The sequence below is a fragment of the Budorcas taxicolor genome, chromosome 5, assembly GCF_023091745.1.
Source record: "Budorcas taxicolor isolate Tak-1 chromosome 5, Takin1.1, whole genome shotgun sequence".
Classification (NCBI taxonomy): domain Eukaryota; kingdom Metazoa; phylum Chordata; class Mammalia; order Artiodactyla; family Bovidae; genus Budorcas; species Budorcas taxicolor.
In genome coordinates, this window is record NC_068914.1 from 119,182,629 (window position 1) to 119,206,748 (window position 24,120).

The following is a 24,120-nucleotide window of genomic DNA, read 5'->3' on the forward strand; positions in this document are numbered from 1 at the left end:
AGGGAAAGTAGATCCCTTTCAGTCTGGGAGCTCCACTCACAAGCAGCTCTGCATAGAGAGAAAGAAGATGAAGTCCCATGTCCTGGCAGACTCCCGGCCCACTTCAGGGTCCCTGCCTCACCTGTCCACTCTCTCTCATAACGTCAGAAAACATGTGAACTGCCCTGGTGTGTTCACTCCGAGGCCCAGGAGTGCAGATCTGTGCTGCACAACTGCTGCTGGAGACCAGTGGATAGTTGCTGGGGAGCAGCCCACCCCTGTCCATTGGAGTTGCCATGGTGATCACTGTACACAGGGCTCTGTTACCTCAGAGGGCTGATAAGCCCACCCTGGGGAACAGAGGCCAAGGAGAGCCAGAACTGAGGGGGCAGCAGGGCCCTTCAGACATTGCTCACTCTCTCATCCACTCAAAATGTCCCAAGTATTCACCATGGGTTTGGTTGCATGCTAGGCACAAAGGGCTCAGATACCATCAAGTGTGAAGGATGTTCTTGGGATTACAAATTTGTTAAGAAGAGAGGGTAATTAGTTTTATCTAGGGAAAAAGAGGTGGGGCTCACAGAAGGACCATTTGAGCTGGGTCTTGACATATGCATAGGAGTTTAACAGTTAGAAGAGACTAGACTATTAAAGGCCCAGGTGTGATTTTGAGCGTAAATTAGGTTAAGGGGAGTGGGGAGGGAAAGGAAAGATGTACCTGGAGCTGTCTGAGCTGGTTTCAAAGGGATGAGGGATCAGAGCAAAATGAGAGCAGGGGTGGAACAGCGAGGATCTACTCTCTTCCCATTAAACCCCAAGGTTACTTTCTTCCCTTGCAGCTTTCTTATTCCCACTGCCAGAGCTCTGAGACCTTCTCCCAGGGACTGAATCTGTTTCTCCGGTCCCTCCCCCCATCACTCCTCAAAAGGTCTTATTCTGAGCCAGGAAAGACACCCAAGGTAGAGACCACCTTCCTTTGGCCTATCTACTTTTTAAACATTTTTCTTTATACTTTGATATAATTAATTTATCATGTGTTAGTTTCAGGTATACTGCAAAGTGATTTAGTTATACATATATTCATTCTTTTTTCAGATTCCTTTCCCATATAGGTTATTAAAGAATATTGAGTAGAGTTCCCTGTGATATACAAGTCCTTGTTGATTACCTATTTTATGTTAAGAGGTCAGTGTATGTTAATTCCAAACTACTAATTTGTCCCTCCCTCCCCCACCCCCAACCTTTCCCCTTTGGTAACCATAAATTTGTTTTGGAAGACCGTGAGTCTGTTTTTGTTTTATAAGTAACTTCACTTGTATTATCTTTCTGGATTCCGCAGGCAAGTGATATCACACGATGTTTCTCTTTCTTGGACTCACCTCACTTGGTATGATAGTCTGCAGGCCCTCCATGTTGCTGCAGATGGCATTATTCCACCCTTTTTTATGGCTGAGTGACGTTCCACTGGACATATAATATGTACCACATCTTTCGTATCCTTTCATCTGCTGCTGGGCATTTAGGTTACTTTCATGTCTTGCTTATTGTAAAGCATGCTGCAGTGAAGATCGGGTTCACTGAGCATCATCTGATCATCACCGCTTCTGAAAGGCCCCAGGGCCTGTGGGACATTTCCCTGAACACTCATTTCAAGTGAAAGACCAGTTGTCTTCTCTTCTACCCTCTTCTCCCAGAGGGCTGGACCCAGAGCAGGAAGGGGTGGCCCCCAGCAAGCCTGGGTCTCACCCTCTTTCTGGCTTACTGATGCCCTTTCCAGGTAAGGGCCTGGTGTGCTCCATCTGACAGGCATCAACAGGCAACTTCTTTTGCCAAAACTAAATAATAAAGTGGTATCCCCAGTGTGGGGGCTGCTGTGAAGTTTCCTTCCTTGGTAGGTTCTAAGGAATTTGAAAGAGAAGAAAGTAAGGGCAAGGATGGAACCAGGGAGAAAGAGGCACACACAGCTACTTGAAAAGGCCAAGTTTATTCCAGTGTTGTTGGGGAAAGGAGCACTCTACACATTAATTCTAAAAACTTGTCCATTTCCTTGGCTGAGGAGGCAAAGATTAGCTGGAGGCCATGCCAGATAACTCTACCAGCAGGAGTTGTGGGCAAGGCGAGAAGAGGCCACCACTCAGGCCTTCCCACCTTTCCCCTGGGACACCCGGGTCTCCGGCGGGGCCCGGTGGAACCACTCAAACCAGGAGCCATCGTAGATGGCCACATCGGGCTTGCCACAGAGGTAAGCGGCCAGGGCAATGTGGCAGGCGGTGACACCCTTCCGGCATGTGGCGATGAGGGGCTTTGCGAGGTCCACCTTCTTGGCCTCGAACATGGCACGGAGCTCTTCTGGGCTCTTTTCAAAGCCATCCTCTGTCAGGAAGTCCATGAAAGGCATGTTGACTGAGCCTCGGATGTGGCCTGAGTCCAGTCCTGGGCGAAGACAGAGGACAGGACAGGGTTAGGAGCAGCACAGGGGGTGGGGGTGAGTGAGCCTGGAGGTTGGAATCAACCATGGTTATGAGGATAGAGAGCTTTGCAAACAAAAAATAACGTCCTTGCCTTTCTCAGAGCTCAGTTTATTCTAGCCCTGGCTACATCCAATGCTCATGACCACCACCCACACCCCCCATCAAATCCACCTGATATAGATATGTTCTACCTGCTTGAGAGGAGAGGGAGGAGTCTCGGCTCTACCATCTACTAACCTTTACCTTAGGCAAATTGCTTCACCTCTCTGAACCTCAGTTTTCTCATCTGTCAAATGGGCTCAGTGTTACATTCCTATGTTATAGGGCTGTGGAGAAGAGCAAATGGGATGAGGAATGCAAATGCTATGGGGAGTACTAATTGCTAAGAACATTGGGTGAAGGGGAGACACAAACCACACTCTCAGGGAGATTACAGTCTAGCAAGGAAGATAGAGGTTAAATACAGAACCACGATTCAATAATATAACGTTGCCCTATTTTACAAATGAGTACACTGAGGCTTGGGAGAAGGCAATGGCACCCCACTCCAGTACTCTTGCCTGGAAAATCCCATGGACGGAGAAGCCTGGTGGGCTGCAGTCCATGAGGTCGCTAACAGTTGGACATGACTGAGCGATTTCACTTTCACTTTTCACTTTCATGCATTGGAGAAGGAAATGGCAACCCACTCCAGTGTTCTTGCCTGGAGAATCCCAGGGATGGGGGAGCCTGACGGGCTGCCGTCTATGGGGTCGCACAGAGTCGGACACGACTGAAGCGACTTAGCAGCAACACTGAGGCTTGACAAAATGAAAAGACTAGCCTGAGGCAACCCAGCGAGGTAAAGGCAGGGCCAGGATTGTGCCAAGTCTCCTGGTTTTCTTGTCAAGCCCACAGTGTGTAAAGAGCATGTGATCTATTATTGGACGGAAGTTCAAATCCCAGCTCTGCCACTTACCGAGCGGTGACCTTAAGCAGAGGAGAGGCCGCACCTCTCTGAGCCTGTGTCCCCACGGGTAATGCGGGAAGGGCTGCTGTAAAGGGTGAAGCACCGACTACCTCAATCGGCCCACCACCCCCAGTGCTGCTGCCTCTCCATCACCTTCCCACCTACCCTGGGGGGCAGGTGAGAGTGGGGGCCCTGTGGTCCCTCGAGGACCTTCCTAGCAACCCTGAGAGGCTTTGACAGGAGCGGAATGGGGTTTTAGGCTAGCTCCAGGGTCCATTCCAGAAACTTCTCTACACCTAGTTAGGCCCCTCGGCCAAGTCTGGGCTTCAGAATAGCCGTCATGTGGGGCAAATGGAACTGGGCCATGGCTGAGCTGGTGCAAGGCCAAGGCCAAGGCCAAGGTCCAGCCTCCAGCATGGCCTTGGTCACTCCTCTTCCTCAAGTGCCCCACACCGTGGCAGACTGGAGTGCCCACTGGGAGTGGGGCCTCTTTGTCTCCCAAAGCCCCTGCTTAACCCAGACTGTGGGGCAGGACCAGGTGGGCAGCAGTGTGAGAGAGAGTGTGCCCAGTGTAACCAGGGCACATCCTGCGGCAGTGTGAAGGCAGCTGTGCCCTGTATGTCTGAGGCTCAGTTTTCCACCTGGGAAATGGGGAGATAACCACACCTATCTCACAGGCTTGTGGGGAAGTCAGCTTCAGCAGATAAAAGCCCTTAACAACCTGGCCACCCAGGAGGTGGGCAATCATGCCAAAAGTGTCCCATTCTCCTCACCTCAAGGCCAAAGAGAATTTGAAATGCGCTGGCCCAGTCAAGAGCTCCTTTGATTGACTATAGATATCCTGACTTATTAAATTATAGTGATTTATGGGTTGAGTATTCTTGCCTGGGAAATTCCAAGGACAGAGGAGCCTGGAGGGCTACAGTAAATGGGGTTGCAGAGTCACAACTGAGTGACTAACACTTTATTCCTGTTCTTATTTCATCCTCTGGTCTGGAAATTTTGATCTGAGATCTGATGTGAACTGACCCTACCAATGGGGAAAAATTGGTCTGTTGGCTTCAAGGGTGTTCTTTGCCAAGAAACCAACTTAAAATGTCTCAGGGAGCTCCCTGGTAGCCTAATGGTTAGGATTCTGGGCTTTAATTGCTGGAGCACTGGTCAGGGAACTTAAATCCCATGCAGGCACAAAAGAAAAAAAGGTTCAGTACCCAGGCAGTGGGCTGGATGAAGTACATTAAAAAAAAAAACAGCATTTATTGAGTCCTGAATGCTGTTTTGTTTCTTTCCATCCATCCCTGATGAAACAGCTTTATTGTTTTTTTCTAATTACAGAAAAGGCACCTCCTCTGAGGAAAAAAGTGGTGGTAGTGGGTGTTCTATAGATTCTGGCCCCTCCCACCCTGGGCAAGCCTCAGGAGTTGGAGGCCCTCCCTTTCTGCCAACCAGGGCCTGTCTGAGGAATTTAAATGAGCAGAAACTGGCCGCCTGCGTAGGGGGAGGGCCGGGATGAACTTGGCTGGAGAACCTCGGAGACCAGCCAACTAGGGGAAAGGCACTTTGTACCCAGGGGCAAGGACTCCTGCTGTTCCTCCAGGCCCAGCATCAGCTGCAGGCTTGTGGCTCTCCTCTCCCCAGCCACCATGCCAAACCTCTGGCATCAGGCACCCAGACGGCTTATCGAAGAAATTTTCCTGTGTCCTCACATTACCATACAGATGGGCCTCCTGGCACTAACAGGGGGCTCAGGCTCAGAGAGGTGAGGTAACTTGCCCCATGACACACAGCACAGGTGTGACGTGCACTCAGGTGTGTCCGACCTCAAAGCTTGTGTACTCTGACTACCCTGAGCCTTCCTAGAAAGAACAGCTGAGGCAGACCGAGATGACCTCTCATGATGACCAGTTCAGAGGTCTGGGACTTGGTATTCCAACTTTGGCCAAGAAGATGGTAGTTGAGTCGGCAAGTTAGCATCCCGCAGGTCACTGATAGGTGTGGGCTTTCAAGGCCAGGAAAACCTGAGTAGCTCTTTCTTGCTTTCCTCCTAAAGACATCAAGGAACCCAGTGCAGGCAGCCCCCAGCCCTGCCTGCTGGGAGTCAACTTGGCACCCCCTACCCCTTCCTACCCCAGTCCACAGCCCTGGGAAGACATACAGGCAGAAGTCACAGGACCCCATGAAGCAATATGAAGCAACGCTTCAGAACTGTGACCACCCCATGCTTGTTGACACAGCAGTGGCCTTGGGAAATAACCCCACTTTGATCCTGTGACTGGGATCGAGTTTTGGCCTCAGTGTCTCGCTGCAGAAGTTTCTGCTTCCTTTCCCTACCTGCAAAGTGGGACCACTTGGAACCCCCATCTGCCTCCCCTGCTTGGCTGCTGTAGTTGCCCAGGGGAGAATGTATATAAAGGGTCCTGCAAATAACAGTAAACATTAAGGGGTCAATATTCTCCCTCTTGACCCTCGTGGACCCCACTTCCAAGCAGAGGGGAGGAAAAGAGAATAAGGTTTATAAAGATACTGAGCTGGATCAACTCCCACCTCTGTTCTCTCCTTTTCCCTAAGGCTCCTCCTACAAAGTGAGCAATGGTGTTCAATAGGAGGGTTCAGAGGTGAAGGGAGAGACCTGAGGCCACACCTAGTATGTAAACTCAGGTCTGTCTGACTCTTACTTTTCTCCTCTTACAAACAGGACCAAAGGCACTGGGAGCACCCAACTGAGGCCAGGTGGGAGGTTGCTTGCCTGAAATGGGCAGAAAGTGGCTGTGGGGTTTTTAAGGCCCTGCTTCCAGCTCCTCTTGGGGATTATTCCTTCCAGGGACACCCAGGGCCTGCCACCCATACTCCTTTGGGTGTTATATCTGGATGGCTGAGCCCACAGGGTGCCTCCCTGATCCCATGAGCTCAGCAGAGCCTTACATGCCTAATGTCTTGTATAGGAGGCCAGCAAACCCTCTTAGGCTTTACAGACAGCCCCAGGCTTTGCAGTGTTCCTCATCCTTCTCAAAGTACCTTTCCAGCCATTGCTGTGTTTGATAAATACATAGTCAGTTGGGTAGGACTGGCATTACTCTTTTCATTTTATAAGGGAACGCAGAGAGACTGAGCAATGAACTGATTGAGGTCCCAGTATAAAGGAGGAGTAGGATTCAAACTGGGGCCTGTGCTCCCTGGTCTCCAGATGGGAACTGGAGGGGAGAAGCTGGCTACAAGAGAGGAGCCAGGGACTTTAGAATCAGGGGCTTGCAGGAGGTCCTACCTGCAGCAGCTGGCTTTTCCCCACTCTGAGACTTAGTTTCCTCATCTCTAAAATGGGAGAATGGAGGCCGAATCTGGCATCTCTACGCCCTCTGCTCATTTATTCTGTTTGCTTCAGGGCAAGCTGGGGGATAGCTAGAGAAACAATTTCACCTCTCCTCCCTGCAGTGGCATCTCAAGTGCCAAGGAGTGGAAGGTGCCTTGAACCAAGGCCAGGAGGGGCCTGCAGGAGCTGGTGCCAGGAGCTAAACAAACTTGAACCTTCAACTTCAGACCTTCATAGAGCAAGCCAGGCAGGAAAAACACAGTCCTGGAGAAAGCCACGGCAGGGAGGGCAGAGTCCTGTGTCTTCCTAGTTCTGCCTCCAACTACCCAAGTGGCCTTGACCCCCCCCTTCCTCTGTGTACCACAGCCTCCCCTCTGACCAGAGAGGCGACCTTTCATACCCTGCAGTTCTAAGAATGTTGGAATGGCTTTCACAATGCTCTCCACAGAGGCACAAAAAGGAACAGACTTTTCAACAAGTTAGTCCAAATGTTGCACAGGAGGTGGATTCCACAGAGGTTTCCTGAGGACAGTGCTGCAGCCCACCCCCCCACCCACCCCCGGAGCCATCCCGCACCCTGAGAGCAGTGAGGTCCTGGCCACTGGAGGTGTCCAGGAGAGGTGATGGCAAGACCTCTGTGGTCCTGTTAGGAGGTTCTAGAATGCAGTTCTGAGACTCCCCTCACCCCAACTTCCACCAGTGTAGAACCCTCCCTCCTTGTCTACAGAAGGGGACTCATGAGCCATATCCTTGGAGACGCCTAGCGGAGGGGCTCCCTGCTGGCCCCGGGAGCTGAGGGTGGGGCAGGATGGTGGTGCATCCTGGTTTGAAACTAGGCAGCACTGGGTTCAAATCTGGACTCTGCCACTGAATTGAGCAGGCAGCCTAAGGAAGGCCAGGGGATCTGGGAGAGCTGGGGGAGGGAGGGGGTGCTGGGGAACAGCCCTGTTCATGTGCTAAGAATTTCTGAAGAATTTGAGGGGTCCTAGGAGACTTCTGTACAGTGATGCTTGTGTGGCTCACGGACGCTATTGAGCATGTTGGGGAGCTAGTGAGTGGGCATGGATGCGGGTGGAGACGTTGTCAGTTACCGCTACTGATGCCACTCCACACAGATGCTCGGTTGTGCCTTAGCATGTGGCTACGGGAAAGCATGTGTCTGTTCCTGTGCATCACAGCTGGAAAAACCTTTAGGTTGGGCTCTCCCCTTTCATTTTACAGATGGAAAGACTGGGGCCCTCCTCGTGGCTGCTGAGGGCAAAACCTAGAGAGGGTCCCAGACATCCTACTCCCCATCTCTCCATGAGCATTGCTCCCCAGGGACCATCCCCCCACGGGGACACCTACCTACGGCATCTGGCTCCGACTGTGTGCCCAGGTACCGCCCTTGGGCCCGTGAATCCACCAGCTGGAACCTCTTTGATTCGAGGTTCTCCAGCACCTGCTCGTAGGTCTTGAGCAGGGAGCGGTTCAGCGTGGCTTTGAAGATGGCTGGCTCTGGGCGTGAGGGCTCCGATGTCACCGGGTGACCTTCCTTCAGCCAGTTCCGGAAGCCACCATTGAGCACGGACACGGTGCGGTGGCCAAACACACGGAACATCCACCAGACCCGCGGCGCATAGAAGCTGCCCAGGTCGTCACCATCGTACACCACCACATGCGTGTCGTTGCTGATGCCCAGGCTGCCCACGTAGTCGGCGAAGCCCGCCTCGCTGGGCAGCATCATCTCGTAAGGGGAGGCCTTGTCCCGACACTGCTCTATGTCAAAAAAGGAGGCGCCGGGCACATGGCGCTCCAGGTATTCCTTGCGGGCCTCGCGGGTGCCCGGCGAGTACCAGGACGCATCCAGCACCCGAAGGCCAGGGCCCAGCTTCCCAGCCCGGACGGACTCCGCCAGCCACTTGGTGGAGACCAGCGCCCGGTAGAGCACCTGCTGAACCATGGTGTCAGCTCTCCGTGTCACCTGGCGCGGGTGGGAACCAGGAAAGAGATCGGCGTGAGGACTGTTCGTGCAGTGGGCTGGGGCCTGGGAGGAGGAGCTTTTTCCCCACTGCACTCCCCAGGTGTGTCGTGTTTATGGCAACCCGGCAGGGTTGGGTTGTGCAGTGAATTAGGTTTGCAGATTCCTTAGGGAAAGCCTGGTTCCGCCGCTTCCTGCGCCCCCCGCCCGCGCAGAAGTGGGTGGAGCGAGAGGGCTGGGGATCGCGGAGCTGGCTGGTAGGGTGTCCGGCCCTAGATGCTACTATACTCTCCCTCAGGATCCTCCAGGAGCAGCAAAAATATGTCCAAGATGGGAGGAGAATGCATCTTGGGCTTAGAGACCCCTTCCTGGGAGCGTAGGGGAGTGGGCACATGGGGAACTGTCCGCTGGAGGCCTGCAGCCGCCCTCACCCGCGCCTCTCGCCTTGCAAACCTTCCTGCAGTCTCTCAGCAACCTGGGGTCGCCCGCCTCCTGAATGCCCGCGTCCGGCCCAGCTCGGTGTCCTCTGCCCGAGTTGGGTCCAGGGTTCCCGGGGCACCCCCGCCCCGCTCTCGCCACCGGGACCCTCCCCAGGGTCGCAGGTGGTTTGGCCGGCGGCCCAATCCCGAGCGGCCCGGGCGCCTACCGCAGCCCCACCCCGCCGCACTCACTCGCCCTCGCCGCCGCCCTGGCGCTTGTCCCTGCCCGCTGGAGAAGTTGGCAGGTTCAAACCCGGAGCCCGCAACTCCCCGGCCGGCCTACACCATCGCGCGGCCACCCGCGGGGGGGATCGCGCGCCGCCCGCCACTCCACACGCCCCGGCCCCGCGCCGCGCCTGCCCCGGGCCTGTCCCCGGGCTCTCGGCGCCTCTAGAACCCGCGGGGACCCAGGAGGAAACCGGACGGCAGGGGGGGGGCGGCGCGGGGCGGGGCTTGGTGGCGCGGGCTTCCCCCCAAGGCCCGGCCAGTGGAAGGTGCCGGCAGCAGAGGCTCCCAGTGGCCGGGGCGGTGGGCTGTGCCGGAGTCTCCTCCCTTTGGCCCGCAGCAGGTTGGTGGCGGGAGGAGGGTACTGCTGAGGGCTCGGGGAGGGGGCTCTCTGCGCGAGGTCATGGCCGAACCCGGAAGCCGGGAGCCCGCGACTCCGGTAACTGCTGCGGCGTGGCTCTTGCCTTTCTTTAGGGGGAGGCCGATCGTCGGGGTGCGCAGCGTGGGGCTCCCCCGAGGGGCCTGAGCAGAGCAAGGGGCCGTAGTCTAGGAGGGAAGACGCACCCCTTCCGTAGTCCAGGAGGGAAGGACGGCTGTCCGCGGCTGCTGGGGGGCGGCCCACTAGGCGGGGTCGGGGTAAGTGGCAGGGGGAGGGGGTTGTCACCTGGTGACAGGGAGGAGGACTAATAAATCCTGACCGAGAGGCCAGGAAGAGGAGGCCAACTGACCCACAGGCTCCAGGAGGACGAACTGGCAAAGAACTTGCTGGAGTGAAACGAAGCTAACATTTGTCAAGGCCTGCTTGGTGAGGCACTTTACTGGGGACTCCTACAGCTGTCACTTCCTTCCCATAACAACCCTGGGAGTAGGCCAGAAACTTCTTTAAAGACTTGGAAAAGAGTTGCCCAGGGGCTCGCGGTGACATTGAGGCCAGGCCGTTTGTTAATCCTGGATCTGAAGCCCACGTGGCAGAGGCTGCTTTTGTTTACTTGTTCATCCCTGAAGTCACATATTTTTTTTTAAAAAACTGCCTTTGTCCTTAACCTATTTCATTATAAGTGTATATAATTTAATTTTTAATAATGGCTGTGTTTAACAACCAGTTGGCTTAATATCTGAAAATCTAACAACTGCTTCTTGCAAGCTATTGAGACACCCCTACCAGCCCCTACACAGTTTTTGTATATGCTATTATGTATGCTTGGAGTGATTTTCATCCCCCTTGGAAAAAATTCTTTTTATGCTGAAACAATGATAGTCTCACGGAAAGTTGCAAAAATTCGTACTTTGATAAGCATGTACCCAGGGAATTCTCTGAGCTTTGTGCTTTGCAGTCAAGGGAGAGAGAGGGCCAGGAAGTACAAGACCAGGAAACCCTTGTAGAAGGTCGAGTCTGACTGGACCCTGCTATTCCAGGGCCCATCCCGGACGGCAGCCTGGCGCTTACGCCTTCCCTAGCACAGCGTGCATCCGGGAGACGGGCCTGGGCCTGTCCTGTTTGTCTGGGGGTCCTTGACTCCCGGAGCAGCCCCACCTACAGCCATCCAGGCCTGCCCAAGCACCTTGGAAGCTGGTCCACACCCTTCAGTTACACACATGGTCTGCTCTCCCAAAACCTCCTCTACCTCCCACCATCCTTGAGGGGAACTGCCAGTCCAGCATAGGGAGTGTGTGTGTGTGTGTGTGTCAGGATGACCTCAGACCTCTGAAGTCCCCATTCTAGACTTGCTGATGATGGATCAGAGGCCACCCATGAGAGTAACTTTGAAGAAATAATGGGATTTTTATGAAGCTGTCTTTAATGATTATTAAAACCAGCCATATGCAGGGCATTATGGTGGCACTTTGATGTTCACTGGGGCTTCCCTTCTGGCCCAGTCCGTAAAGAATCTGCCTGCAATGCAGGAGACCCAGGTTTGATCCCTGGGTCAGGAAGATCCCCTGGAGAAGGAAATGGCAACCCACTCCATTATTCTTGCCTGGAGAATTCCATGGACAGAGGAGCCTGATGGCTAAAGTCCATGGGGCCACAAAGAGTCAAACATGACTGAGTGACTAACACTTGATGTTCATTTTTTAATTTTCACCATTAAGAGGTGAAGATTGGAAGCTCAATTATAAGAAATGGAAATGGTTGTGGGTCCCTCATGCCTGCCCAGCACACACCTGGTTAAGACGGGCATGGGACTGGCACTGACTTTGAAGGGGCTCTGGCTCCCAAGTCAGCGTTCTTTCCACTCTAAATAGATCCCTGTGGAAAAAACCAAGGAGCCTCAAGAATGAGGAGTGGGGAGGGGCTGCTGTGGTTCACCATGGGGTCTTCAGGTAGTTCAGTTCAGTTCATTTCAGTCACTCAGTCGTATCCAGGTAGTTCAGTTCAGTTCATTTCAGTCGCTTAGTCGTATCCGACTCTTTGCAACCCCGTGAACCCCAGCACGCCAGGCCTCCCTGTCCATCACCAATTTCTGGAGTTTACCCAAACTCATGTCCATTGAGTCAGTGATGCCATCTAACCATCTCATCCTCTGTCATCCTCTTCTCCTCCTGCCCTCAATCTTTCCCAACATCAGGGTCTTTTCAAATGAGTCAGCCCTTCACATCAGGTGGCCAAAGTATTGTTGTTTCAGCTTCAACATCAGTCCTTCCACTGAACACCCAGGACTGATTTCCTTTAGGATGGACTGGTTGGATCTCCTTGCAGTCCAAGGAACTCTCAAGAGTCTTCTCCAACACCAAGTAGAGGCCTGCTGCATCCCTCAACATAACCTAGTGCAATGTAACCCACAGGCACTGCGATCACCCCGTAGCCAAAGCCTCTGGCAGCCTCACCCTGAACATGTCAAATCAGCTTGGATTTTCCCTTCCTCCCACCTTCACACCTCAGGCTGAGCTAGTGTGCCCCTCTGCTCCCACTGAACTCTGGACTTTCTACACTTATGTTGTGTCTCTTTTCTTTCTTTTTGGCACCACTGGGTCTTGGTTGCTGCATGCAGGTTTTCTCCAGTTGCAGCAAGCGGGGGCTGCTCTTTGTTGTGCTCAGGCTTCTCACCGTGGTGACCTCTCTTGTTGCGGAGCACCATCTCTGGGGCATGCAGGCTTCAGCAGGTGCAGCACTCAGGGTCAGGAGTGTGGCTCCGGGGCTCTGGAGCACAGGCTCAGTAGTTGCGGTACACCGGCTTAGCTGCCCCGCAGCATGAGCATGTGGGATTTCTCTAGACCTGGGATTGAACCTGTGTCCCCTGCATCAGCAAGCAGAGTCTTAACCACGGGACTACCAGGGAAGTCCTGCAATTACTTTCCTTGAGCAGGCCTGTGACCGCCAACTCCCAGGGCCTGGTCACATGGGCAGCAGGGTTCCTAAAAGCCAGGCTGCACCGAGACTGAGGGAGAGACTGGGCACCAGATATTACACTGTGGACACACAAGGCCCTGGTCCTCATTGACCTTCAGGCTGGGGAACTTTAGCCTCAGAAGTTACAACCCAATTGTAAACCTTGAGGCTGCCCCTAACCAGCTCTGCGACTAGGGCAAGGCATTTTTATCTCTAACCACCAGTGGTCTCATTCAGAAACAGGCAGCCCCACCTAGTGACTGCTGAAGGCTGTGTTGCTTAGTACATGGCCTGCAGGGGCCCTCCACAAAATGCTCCATTCTCTATCCACCCCCTTCCCCTTGGTGGCAGGGCTGCTTGGCATGGATGCAAGGTTGCACCCTGCACTGGTGGGTACACAGCCAAGGCGGTGGGTGGGGCTTACCTGTAGCTCGAACTCCACTCACCCAGCCACGCGCTCTGGTGGAGACTGTGCCTCTGCCTGGCAGAAGGGGCACCTTTCTCTAACCTGCCCAAAGGCACCTAGGGTGTCCACGCTTTGGAGCCTGGCCCTGGAAGGCTGTGAGCTGACTTGTCATGGTGGGCTGATAAACTGCTATACTCAGAACTGCTGGCCTGCAAGGGAGAGAAGAGGGTGGGGAATGAGGACCTAATCACTGTTTCCAGAGAGGAAAAAAGTTAGCCGCTCAGTCGTGTCCAACTCTTTGTGATCCCATGGACTGTAGCCCACCAGATTCCTCTGTCTATGGAATTCTCCAGACAAGCATATTGGAGTGGGTTGACATTTCCTTCTCCAGAGGATCTTCCCCAGGAGATTGAACCCCAGTCTCCTGTAATGCAGGCCAGGAAAGCCCCAAGAGTGGAAACTCAGAGAGTGAAATCAGACTTTGCTGAACTGCCTGGCAGTTGCTGTGAAGCCTGGCACCACTACCACTTCTTAGCTGTTGACCCTTGGTCTTTAGTGCACTTCTGTGAACTTCAGTGTCCCCTCCTGGAAACAATGAGAAGAATACAAACCTTCTTGAGGTTACTCATGTAACAAATAATTGAGAGCCTACCCTGTGTCCTGTAGTGTTGTAAGGTGTTGTGAGGATTAAAGCACACATAGGGATGAGATGGTTGGATGGCACCACCGACTCAATGGACATGAGTTTGAGCAAGCTCTGAGAGTTGGTGATGGACAGGGAAGCCTGGCGTGCTGGAGTCCATGGGGTTGCAAAGAGTCAGACATGACTGAGTGAACTGAACTGAAGGAGGATTAATTTACTAATTCCAGTTGCTAGTCCTCTGAGGCTGTTTTATATAAATGTTTGATGAATGGGTGAATTCCACCAAGGATCTTGGTTGATTGCAAGCAAAGCTGAGCTGCACCTTAGGAAGGGGCTAAGACTTTGCCCCTACTTGCCTTAAAGTGCCAGGCGCTTGCGTTCTAAGTCACTTCAGTCCTGTCCGACTCTTCGACCCTATGTATGGACTGTAGTCCACCAGGCTTCTCTGTCCATGGGATTCTGCAGGCAAGAGTACTGGAGTGGGCTGCCATGCTCTTCTCCAGGGGATCTTGCCAAACTAGGGATAGAACTCAAGTCTGTTATGTCTCCTGCATTGGCAGATAGGTTCTTTACCACTAGGGCCACCTGGGAAGCCAGCAGGGCCTTCTCCTAATTGCGCTCTCTCCCTATGCACCCCACCTCAAGCAGTGGTGAGAGCCATTGCCTTGCCCCTTCTAAGGGGTCATGGTCATTCTGGTAATTGCTTGGTGTATATACCCAGGCTTAGCAGGGCAAGGGAGGGGAGGCTCCGGTGATCTAAGTCTGTATCTTGTGTTTACCACCGCTGGTTTTCCGGGTTCCCTGGACTCGGCCCTCCCTAGGCTCCACTGCGCTCTCGGGCCCTGGACCCCGCCCTTGCCCCAGGGGCACAGACGTTTCCTGCCCCTGGGCCACTGGCCTCTTCCTTAATAACCTCCTGACCTCCTCCTTGTTGCCCAGGCCTGCAGCCCCAGTGTCGCCGCCGCCATGGCCTCGAAGCAGCTCTTCCGCGCGCTCGTGTCAGCACAGTGGGTGGCTGAGGCACTCCGGGCCCCACGGGCCGGGCAGCCCCTGCGGCTGCTCGATGCCTCGTGGTACCTGGCCAAGCTGGGCCGCGACGCGCGCCGCGAGTTCGAGGAGCGCCACATCCCGGGCGCCGCCTTCTTTGACATCGACCAGTGCAGCGACCGCACGTCCCCCTATGACCACATGCTGCCCAGCGCGGCACACTTCTCAGAGTACGCGGGCCGCCTGGGCGTGGGTGCCGCCACCCACGTGGTGGTCTACGATGCCAGCGATCAGGGCCTCTACGCGGCGCCGCGCGTCTGGTGGATGTTCCGCGTCTTCGGCCACCGCACGGTATCTCTGCTCGACGGTGGCCTCCGCAACTGGCTGCGCCAGGGCCTCCCGCTGAGCTCAGGCAAGAGCCGTCCGGAGCCCGCCGAGTTCCACGCAGTGCTGGACCCCGCCTACATCAAGACATACGAGGACATCAAGGAGAATCTTGAATCCCGGCGCTTCCAGGTGGTGGATGCCCGTGCCGCCGGCCGCTTCCAGGGCACAGAGCCTGAGCCCCGAGACGGTAACCAATGAGCAAAGCGCCCAGGAAGTCCCTGCCTGAGCACTGCCCTTGCCTCACTCTTGCCTTAAAGGGTGGGGTGGTGGGGTGCCAGCTGAGATTCACCCCACAGCGCGAGTGAAGACCCAGTTTCTAGTCGTCTCACTGGGCTTTATTCTAAAGTGGAGGCAATAATATTTGCCCTGCCTCCACCCCCAAACTAGTTGGAAACCCAGAATGCCCTGTATAAGTGTGAGAATCCAAACAGCCCCCTCCCAGTACTATGGATGGGGGTCACTGCCAAATGAGAGGAGGGGACAGGCCCAGTTGGGGGAAAGCCCCACATAGATGGTGCTTGATCAAGTCTACCACCATCTCTGAGGGTGATGGAGCCAGGAAAGAGGAGAGAGAAAGTGGAGAATGAAAGTCATCAGAGGGGCCAAAGGCTAGCAGAGACCAGGACAGAGGAGCCTCAAGTACGGAGAGAGATTGCTGCCCCAGATTGGAGCAGAAACTGAATAGAGGGTGGTTGCTGGCCTCGGCTGGGGCAGGGCCTCTCCCACATGGGCTTGGGCTCCCCATGGAGTTCAACATCTGGCTGCTTCCTGAGATCCGAGGAGAGGCAGCCATTCTAAAGCTTCACATCCCCTTCTGTAAGGAGCAGGGTTGGGAAGGGGTCCCCACAAAGCAGGTGGATCAGTAACCACTTTGGTGTGAGCTTTTTAATGATCTCGCAAGAGCACTTCCCCGGTGGTTGTTTAGCCGGTGAGTCGTGTCTAACTCTCTTGTGACCCCATGGACTGTATAGCCCACCAGACTCCTCTGTCCCTGGGATTCTTCAGGCAAGAATATTGGAGGGGGTTTGCCGTTTCCTTCTTTCCCTGGTGGTCCAGTGGTTAAAAATCTGCCTTCCAATGCAGGGCACATGGGTTCCACCTCTAATTGGGGAACTAAGATCCCACATGCTGCAGTGCAACTAAGCCTGAGCCACAACTAGAGAGCCTGTTCTCTTGCAACAAGAGAAGCCTGTGTGCTGCATGGAACACCCAGCACGGCCAAAAAAAAAGATCCCATGAGATGGGTGTTCTTCTCATACAGAAGGGGACATGGAGCCTTAGAAGGGCTACCTTTTCCCAGATCTCAGGAGGCAGCCAGGCATTGAACTCCAGTGCAGTACCTTTAACTGCACTGAACAACCAGTAATCCCCCAGTTATTTCTCTCATGTCTGCTTTGAGGAGGGCGCAGGGAACTTGCCTCTTCCTCTGGGAAGCTCTCCCAGAATGCATCCCTCTACCCCTGAATCAAGGCTGGCTGGAGCTTCTGTTTCTAGAGCAGCTTGGGCTCACCCTGTCCTAGCACTGTTAGGGTGATCTGAGGGCAAGGACCATGCTCCCAGTGCGTCCTGAAGACTAACCCAGCAGCTGGATGGTGTCCAGAGAGGTCCCGACACAGGGAACCCTGCAGAGCTGTGTAGACATGACTGTGGGAAACTGCTGATGGCCAAACTTTTTTGAACCTAAGTTAGTGGCAGTTTGAGATGGTTCAGCCTAATAGGAATACCACCTTGAACCTGTGGGACCCTTCAGCTTAGCCCCTGGGTGGAGGTGGGGGTGATGGAGCAATGTAGGGCAGCAAGCCAGAGCCAGACCTGGGTTCAGAGCTCTCCCCAGGTTGCACTAGCTGTGTGACACCTGGCAGGTCACCTGGTCTATGAACTGCAGCTTCTGTGTGGTCAAGTCAGAGTAGAACATGGAGCTTAAAGGATGCAGCGAGGGTTGAATGAGAGTATAAAGTGTGTTAAGTGTGTTAAGCACCTAGCTCCCTGTTTGCACATACAGGATGCCCTTGAGAAATGGGAAGTGGGATAATTAACGTGTGCTTCCCTGGCTGTGGGTCTTTACAGGGGTGCTTAATGCTTACCTCCATTGTGCTTGCTCATTCGTGAAATGGAAGATAAGGATAAACGCCCAGCCGGCCTGTTGTCAAGGTGAACGAGCTGATGTGTGTACAGGCTCCAGCTAAGTCAGTGGAGAGTATCAGTTTCCCCATTGTCCCCCCTCCACAGCCTGAGACCTGGCCTGCTTGATGCCCTCTGCCTGGGATGCTCTCAACTTCTACCACCCAGACCCTTCAACCTGGTTAAATCTTATTCTGCCTTCAGGGCTTACTCAGAGAAGCTTTCCTGCCCCTCCCCCTCCCAGGCAGTGGGTCCTGCTTGGCAGCACAGGCTCTGGGGCCTCTCTGCTCCGACTAGCTTGGGCCAGTCTGTTCCATGTGCCTCTTTCTCCTCGTCTGTACAAAAAGGAGAAGAGTAATTGCTTTCCCATAGTATTAGAGCAAGGATTAAAGGTAGAAATACAACTGAGGGGCTCCTAGCACAAAGTAAACCCTCAGTAAGGTCAGCTACAGTGATTCCTGTTACTGTGTTTTACTGTTATTTATGATATGCAATATATCCCCATGCCACCCAAGAGGGCCTTTTAGTAACACCCATCATCCCTGGAGAAGGAAATGGCAACTCACTCCAGTATTCTTGCCTGGAGAATCCTATGGACAGAGAAGCCTGGTGAGCTACAGTCCACGGGGTTGCAGAGAGTTGGACGTGACTGAAGCTACTGAGCATGCACACATGCAAAATAACGAGTATGCCAGCATGCATTTACCTAGAACTTCCTCTAATTGTCAGCACAGTCAGTCTTCAGGAAACCTGGGGCAGAGGTGCTTCTGTGGAGTCTGAGTCCTGGGTTCGGATTCCAGGCAGCAATTCACTAGATGCGTGACACTGGACAGTAGCAAACCTCAGCATCTCCTGTAAAACAGATTCCTGTAGACAGTGGCTGCCTGGGTTTCCTGCTTGTGCGGACTACCTGAGATGATGCTTAGAGAGGGTAGCGGCGTGGCTGCATGGAAGGTTCTCAGTCCTGCAGGGGCCATTCCTACCGCCCTTGTGCAAATGTTTGTTCCCTGCCTCCTGCTCTTCTGTTGCAGGCATCGAGCCCGGCCACATCCCCGGCACCATCAACATCCCATTCACAGACTTCCTGACTGAGGACGGGCTGGAGAAGAGCCCCGAGGAGATCCGCCGCCTCTTCCAGGACAAGAAGGTGGACCTGTCCCTGCCCCTGGTGGCCACGTGCGGTTCCGGCGTCACAGCCTGCCACGTGGCCCTGGGGGCCTACCTCTGTGGCAAGCCGGATGTACCCATCTACGACGGCTCCTGGGTGGAGTGGTACATGCGCGCCCAACCTGAGGACATCATCTCCGAGGGCCGGGGGAAGACCCACTGAGGCGTGGCGGGACACAGGAAGCTCGGGTGACACCCAGCCACCAGCGGTACCCAGCCTGGTGGTTCCGACTCTGCTCTGACCAGGATAGTGTTTCTTCCTACAACTCAGGTGGTACATGGGGCGACACCCCGGAGGCCAGGAACTCTGTGGACTTGTGGGCTCCCAGTGGAGGCAGCAGAGAAGGAGGCAGCGGGCACAGGGGGAGGGGAGCTGCCCTCGTGGTGCTGAACTGGAGCCCCACTTCCCTTCTGTTGAAGAAATAAAACAGTCAAGTGCTAAACCCTTCTGACTGCAGGGCTGCCTCTGCTCTCCTCCACTCCTGGGCTGACGGCTCCAACATGCCCAGCTCGGGAGCTCCGTGGAGCCAGGGCGTCTTGAGGACCACGTCCCTTCTGCTTTCTGAGCGGTGCTGAGGCCCCAGAGGCCTTCCAGTCCTGAGACCGAATGTCTCCCTGATAGCTGTCTTCTACTTCTTTTGCTGCATGAATGAATGAATGTGTTAGGCACTCGGTAGTGTCTGACTCTCTGCAACCTCATGGACTGTAGCCTGCCAGGCTCCTCTATCCATGGAATTCTATCCAGTGCTGTAGGAGCAATGGCCATACTTGATGACAGCAGTCAGGACCAATATAAACAGGGATCTCCGCATGGAGGGAACCGCCATCTCCCCATCATAAGCCCTTTCCCCTGGGGGCTGAATTTAACAGTTTAGGAATCTTCCTTTCCAGCTGGTTTCAGACAAACGGCATTTTCTCCCTTAAAAATGTCCCTGCCTCTTTAAGGAGTTGGGTTTGTTGGCAAACACATGTGAGGTCTGATCTGGCTTCCAGTTCCCCTGCCCCATGCAAGGCTGCCTGACCTTGGACACAAGGCTGAGCCCCTCTGAGCCTCAGTTTCTTCATCTTTTGTTGTTGCTGTTAAATTTTTATCTATTTATTTTTGGCTGTGCTGGGTCTTTATTGCTGCACATGTTTTCTCTAGTTGCGGTGCATGGGCTTCTCATCACAGTGGCTTCTCTTCTTATGGAGCACAGGCTTTAGGGGTTGAAGCCTTCAGTAGTTGCAGCTCCTGGGTTCTAGAGTGCAGGCTCAGTAGTTGTGGCACACTTCCCTGACTAGGGATCGAACTGGTGTCTCCTGCACTGGCAGGCAGATTCTTTGCCACCAAACCACCAGGGAAGCCCCCATCTTTTTCTTTTTAATTGTCCATTTATTTTTGTTGTGAACCACACATGGGATCCATTCTCCCACCAGGGATTGAACCTATGCCCCCTGCATTGGAATTGTGGAGTCTTCACCACTGGACCACCAGGGAAGTCCCAGTTTCTTCACTTTCAAAATGAGTGTAATCATACCTTCATTGAGCAACATAGGGACTCAATGAGAAAATCCATAGCAACTGCTTAGGTTGGTGGCAGGCATAGAGTCAATATCGAATTATTTTGTAAAGGACTTTTACTTTATCAGCGTGTTGAGTGTCTCCTGTACTTCCAGCATTGGGGGAAGGGAATGTGAGTATGAAAATTATGTTCCAGCCCTGGAAAAGCCTCTCAGCCAGGAAGGAGAAACTGGCCCAGGGTATATTTTTAGAGAGAAATGGTGAAATGATCTATTTTACAACAGACTCATTTCACAAGAGCCTTTTGATGAAGGTGAAAGAGGAGAGTGAAAACGCTGGCTTAAAACTCAACATTCAAAAAACTAAGATCATAGCATTTGGGCCCATCACTTCATGGCAAGTAGATGGGAAAACAATGGAAACAGTAACAGACTTTATTTTCTTGGGCTCCAAAATCACTGCAAACTGACTGCAGCCATGAAATTATAAGACGCTTGCTCTTTGGAAGAATAGCTTTGATAAACCTAGACAGGGTGTTAAAAAGCAAAGACACCACTTTGACGACAAAGGTCCATCTAGTCAAAGCTCTGGTTTGTCCAGTAGTCATGTATGGATGTGAGAGTTGGACCATAAAGAAAGCTGAATGCTGAAGATTTGATGTTTACAACGTGTGGTGCTGGAGAAGACTCTTGAGGGTCTCTTGGACAGTGAGGAGATCAAACCAGTCAGTCCTAAAGAAAATCAACCCTGAATATTCACTGGAAGGACTGATGCTGAAACCAAAGCTCCAGTACTTTGGCCACCTGATGCGAAGAGCTAACTCATTGGAAAAGACCATTATGCTGGGAAAGATTGAAGGCAGGAGGAGAGGGGACAACAGAGGATGAGATGATTAGATAGCATCACCGACTGGATGGACATGAATTTGAGCAAACTCCAGGAGACAGTGGAGGACAGAGAAGCTTGGCGTGCTTTAGTCCATGAAGTCACAGTATAAGACGTGACTTAACTACTGAACAACAACAAGTGGAAAGACAGGCTCAGGGATATTGAGTGGTTTGCCTAAGGGCACACAGGTATTTTGAGAGAGGAGCCTAACGGGAGTTAGAATTCTCAGGGTAGGAGCCTCTCTGGTGGATTAGGAAAACCTGAGTTGGTTTTCCCAATTTCAGGATCAAGGGGGGAAGGGAGTAGAACTCAGGGTTTGGATACACATGTGGCAAGCTTGTGGAAGGTGGCCAAGTATCTTGAGCCAGGCCCTGAGTTTTGAGCAAGGAGATTTGGTTAGGCTCCCACCCCCAACCCCAGACCCATCACCCTTCCCTCCCCCACCTCTGCCCACAAGCAAGGAACCCGCTAATCTGAGCTGGGGTTTTTTCCTCCGGGGAAGGTTCTCCATGGATCTAGAAAAGTTCAGAGGCAACATTCTCGGGGGTGGGAGAAGGGAGATGGAGACGTGCCTTTCTAGATTTCTCGGAGCTGCGGTTGGTTTAACTTTGGAGGAGTTGGCTAGGAAAGACCCAGGGCCTTCCTGAGCTCTGCCTTGCAAGTCTGAACTCCCAGAATAATTAACTGTTCCCTGCAGGGTCCCAGCCTTTGCCAGCACCCATCCTGCCTCGCCATGTGCGTTCCAGGAACTTGCAACATCGTACAGCAGGGATGATGAAAGTTTTGTCCACTTGGTAAATATTTGCTGAGCACCCCCCTCTGAGTCAGGGACACCTGGAAGTTTGCAAGCCTCATCTCACATGTGCACTGGATTTTGTCCACTCTCTGGCTTGATGCCTGGAGGGATCATGGCACCAAGGAACCCCCACCCTGCACAGTGGGCTGAATAACGAAGTGATGTGTTGATTCAGTCCTGGCTCTGCTCGAGGCACCAAAAGGTCTGCTTTCCAGACCCTTCCCAGTTGGGTCCTCAGTCATCTCATCTGGAAAATGGGAGCAAACTGCCCTGCTGCATACAGGGTGGATGTGATGTCAGATAAGGGAGCACTCCAAACAATCTAAGACATTTTCTACTGTAGGTCATTCCCTGTGTAAGAAGGATGGAGCTTTATTATCCTTAACATATGGAGGATGAGTCATTTGGGAGGAGCTGAAATTTTCAGATTAACTGAAGCTTTATAATTTTTTTAACTAACTTTTATGGGAGTATAGTTGCTTTACAATGTTGTGTTTCTGCTGTACAGCAAGTGAATCGGCTGTATGTACACATGGTGGTGGTTTAGTCGCTAAGTCTTGTCTCACTCTTTGCAATGCCATGGACTGTAGCCTGCCAGGCTCCTCTGTCCATGGGATTTCCAAGAATACTGGAGTGGATTGCCATTTCCTTCTCCAATATGTGTCCCCTCTTTTTTGGATTTCCTTCCCATTAGGTCACCATGGAGTACTGAGTAGATTCCCCTGCATTATACAGTAGGTTCTCACTAGTTATCAATTTTACACATAGTATCAATAGTGTATATATGTCAATCCCAATTCATCCCACCCTTTCTTTTCCCCTTGGTATCCACATGCTTGTTCTCTTCACCTGAAGCTTTATCATTTTAAGCATGCCAAAATTTAACAGGGGGTGGGACACAGTGTACTGAGGGTACCAGAACTCTCTGTGGCTTTGTTTCATCACTTTACTGTGAGCACTGTTTGCCCCTAAACTGAACGGCCCCCATTGCTGTGACTTTCTAGTCCTCAAGTCCTTGCACCTCCAGATCGTCCTTGACCGCTGTGCATCTTGGTTAATATCGTGCTCTCCAGAGTCTCCATCTGCTTCTAGGTGGGCCCACTCTCCAGATGATGCCAACTATTCTAGGCCTTAAACCACTGGTGAACCAGGGCCTCTGGCAACTCACTGGCGTCCACTGCCTGCTCCTCTGTCCGTGTCCCCTGTCTCAGCATGCACGGCCACCACACAGGGGTCACCTGTGCCCAGACCTGCCTGACAGCCAGTTCTCCAGAGTTGGCCTCTCTTCCCCATAGCCAATCAACACCCAGGCCCATGATTTCCACCTCTGTTCTCACTGCCTTGGTGCAGGTCACAACCCCCACTCCCGTGCCAAAGACACACAGATACAACCTGTCCAGTCATTAATTCCAGCACACACCTTCAGGAACAAGCCTTGTACTGGGATCTGGGGCATGGAGGATAAAGACATAAAGGGAACTGGCCTAGTGGAGAAGAGCAGACAGGCGGTGATGGGTGTGGCGTAGAGGATCTAAGAGATGAAACAGAACAGGAGAGGGTGGAACAGATGGCTCTGGGTCTGAGAGGCTGGTCTGCACATGCCAGTAGCCCCTTTCCGAATCCCCTGGCCCGTGCCTCCTCACTCCATGTGGAACAACAATAGGGGATGGGGTTCAGAGCCCAGCCTCCGGAGGCATCTGGACCTCCAGCTCACTGGCTATGAGTGTGCTTTGATTTCCTCATCTGTCATGGAATAATCCAGTACCCACCTCACAGGATCAGATTCATACAAGCACTGAGAACAGAGCCTGCGCAGTGAGCCCGACATCCATGCCTTATGAATTACTGATATTCTGTCCTACTCAGGTCACTCCTGCCTCCTTTTACCTGCCTGGATGCCCTTGAGGGTAGCATATCTTAGTCATGGTTCTCTGCCTGGCCCCAGCACAGTGACATAGCCAGGGCTTAATGAGCCTCTGATGTGTATATAAATATCCTGGCAGGGCTAAGAAAGACCCTAAAAAACCTTCCTTGGGACTTTCCTGGTGGTCCATTGGCTAAGACACCAAGCTCCCAATTCAGAGGGCTTGGGTTCAATCCCCGGTTTGGGAACTAGATCCAGCATGCACAGCTAAGCGTTCACATGCCATGGCGAAAGATCCTGCAAGCTGCAATGAAAGTGGAAGAGCCTGAGTGCGGCAGCTAAACCCAGTGCAACCAAATAAATACTAAATAAAATAGACATTTAAAAATCCCTCCTCTTTACTGAGCACTTTCCATATCCAGGGACAATGCTAAGTATTTTGTACCCACTTAATCCAACAACCTCTTGATGAAAGTGAAAGTGGAGAGTGAAAAAGTTGGCTTAAAGCTCAACATTCAGAAAACGAAGATCATGGCATCTGGTCCCATCACTTCATGGGAAATAGATGGGGAAACAGTGGAAACAGTGTCAGACTTTATCTTTTTGGGCTCCAAAATCACTGCAGATGATGACTGCAGCCATGAAATTAAAAGACGCTT

General features: G+C 52.9%; 2 protein-coding genes across 5 annotated transcripts; one reads left to right on the forward strand and one right to left on the reverse strand.

Annotated features, from left to right (window-relative positions):
• Positions 1–1,961: 1,961 nt before the first annotated feature.
• TST (thiosulfate sulfurtransferase) lies at positions 1,962–9,439 on the reverse strand. Of its 2 annotated transcripts, none has more exons than XM_052640447.1 (3): positions 9,338–9,439; positions 8,054–8,669; positions 1,962–2,412 (listed from the first exon to the last, which is right to left on the reverse strand). In XM_052640447.1, the coding sequence occupies exons 2-3, from the start codon at positions 8,646–8,648 to the stop codon at positions 2,114–2,116; spliced, it is 894 nt and encodes a 297-aa protein (XP_052496407.1). In that variant the 5' UTR covers positions 8,649–8,669; positions 9,338–9,439; the 3' UTR covers positions 1,962–2,113. The 2 variants fall into 2 exon arrangements, with proteins under 2 accessions (XP_052496407.1, XP_052496408.1); XM_052640448.1 differs by having other exon boundaries at positions 9,098–9,416.
• Positions 9,440–9,644: 205 nt separating this feature from the next.
• MPST (mercaptopyruvate sulfurtransferase) lies at positions 9,645–19,527 on the forward strand. Of its 3 annotated transcripts, none has more exons than XM_052640022.1 (3): positions 9,645–9,713; positions 14,690–15,311; positions 18,277–19,527. In XM_052640022.1, the coding sequence occupies exons 2-3, from the start codon at positions 14,717–14,719 to the stop codon at positions 18,573–18,575; spliced, it is 894 nt and encodes a 297-aa protein (XP_052495982.1). In that variant the 5' UTR covers positions 9,645–9,713; positions 14,690–14,716; the 3' UTR covers positions 18,576–19,527. The 3 variants fall into 3 exon arrangements, with proteins under 3 accessions (XP_052495982.1, XP_052495980.1, XP_052495981.1); XM_052640020.1 differs by lacking the exon at positions 9,645–9,713 and adding an exon at positions 9,715–9,809; XM_052640021.1 differs by lacking the exon at positions 9,645–9,713 and adding an exon at positions 10,044–10,175.
• Positions 19,528–24,120: the final 4,593 nt, after the last annotated feature.

Excerpts from the sequence above, each read along its gene's own strand:
- TST (XM_052640447.1), bottom strand. The coding sequence starts at position 8,648 with ATGGTTCAGCAGGTGCTCTACCGGGCGCTGGTCTCCACCAAGTGGCTG. Across the intron at positions 2,413-8,053 it reads GTCGGAGCCAGATGCCGTAG|GACTGGACTCAGGCCACATC; the intron begins GTAGGTGTCCCC and ends GTCTTCGCCCAG.
- MPST (XM_052640020.1), top strand. The coding sequence starts at position 9,774 with ATGGCCGAACCCGGAAGCCGGGAGCCCGCGACTCCG. Across the intron at positions 9,810-14,689 it reads GCCGGGAGCCCGCGACTCCG|GCCTGCAGCCCCAGTGTCGC; the intron begins GTAACTGCTGCG and ends CTTGTTGCCCAG. Across the intron at positions 15,312-18,276 it reads AGAGCCTGAGCCCCGAGACG|GCATCGAGCCCGGCCACATC; the intron begins GTAACCAATGAG and ends CTTCTGTTGCAG.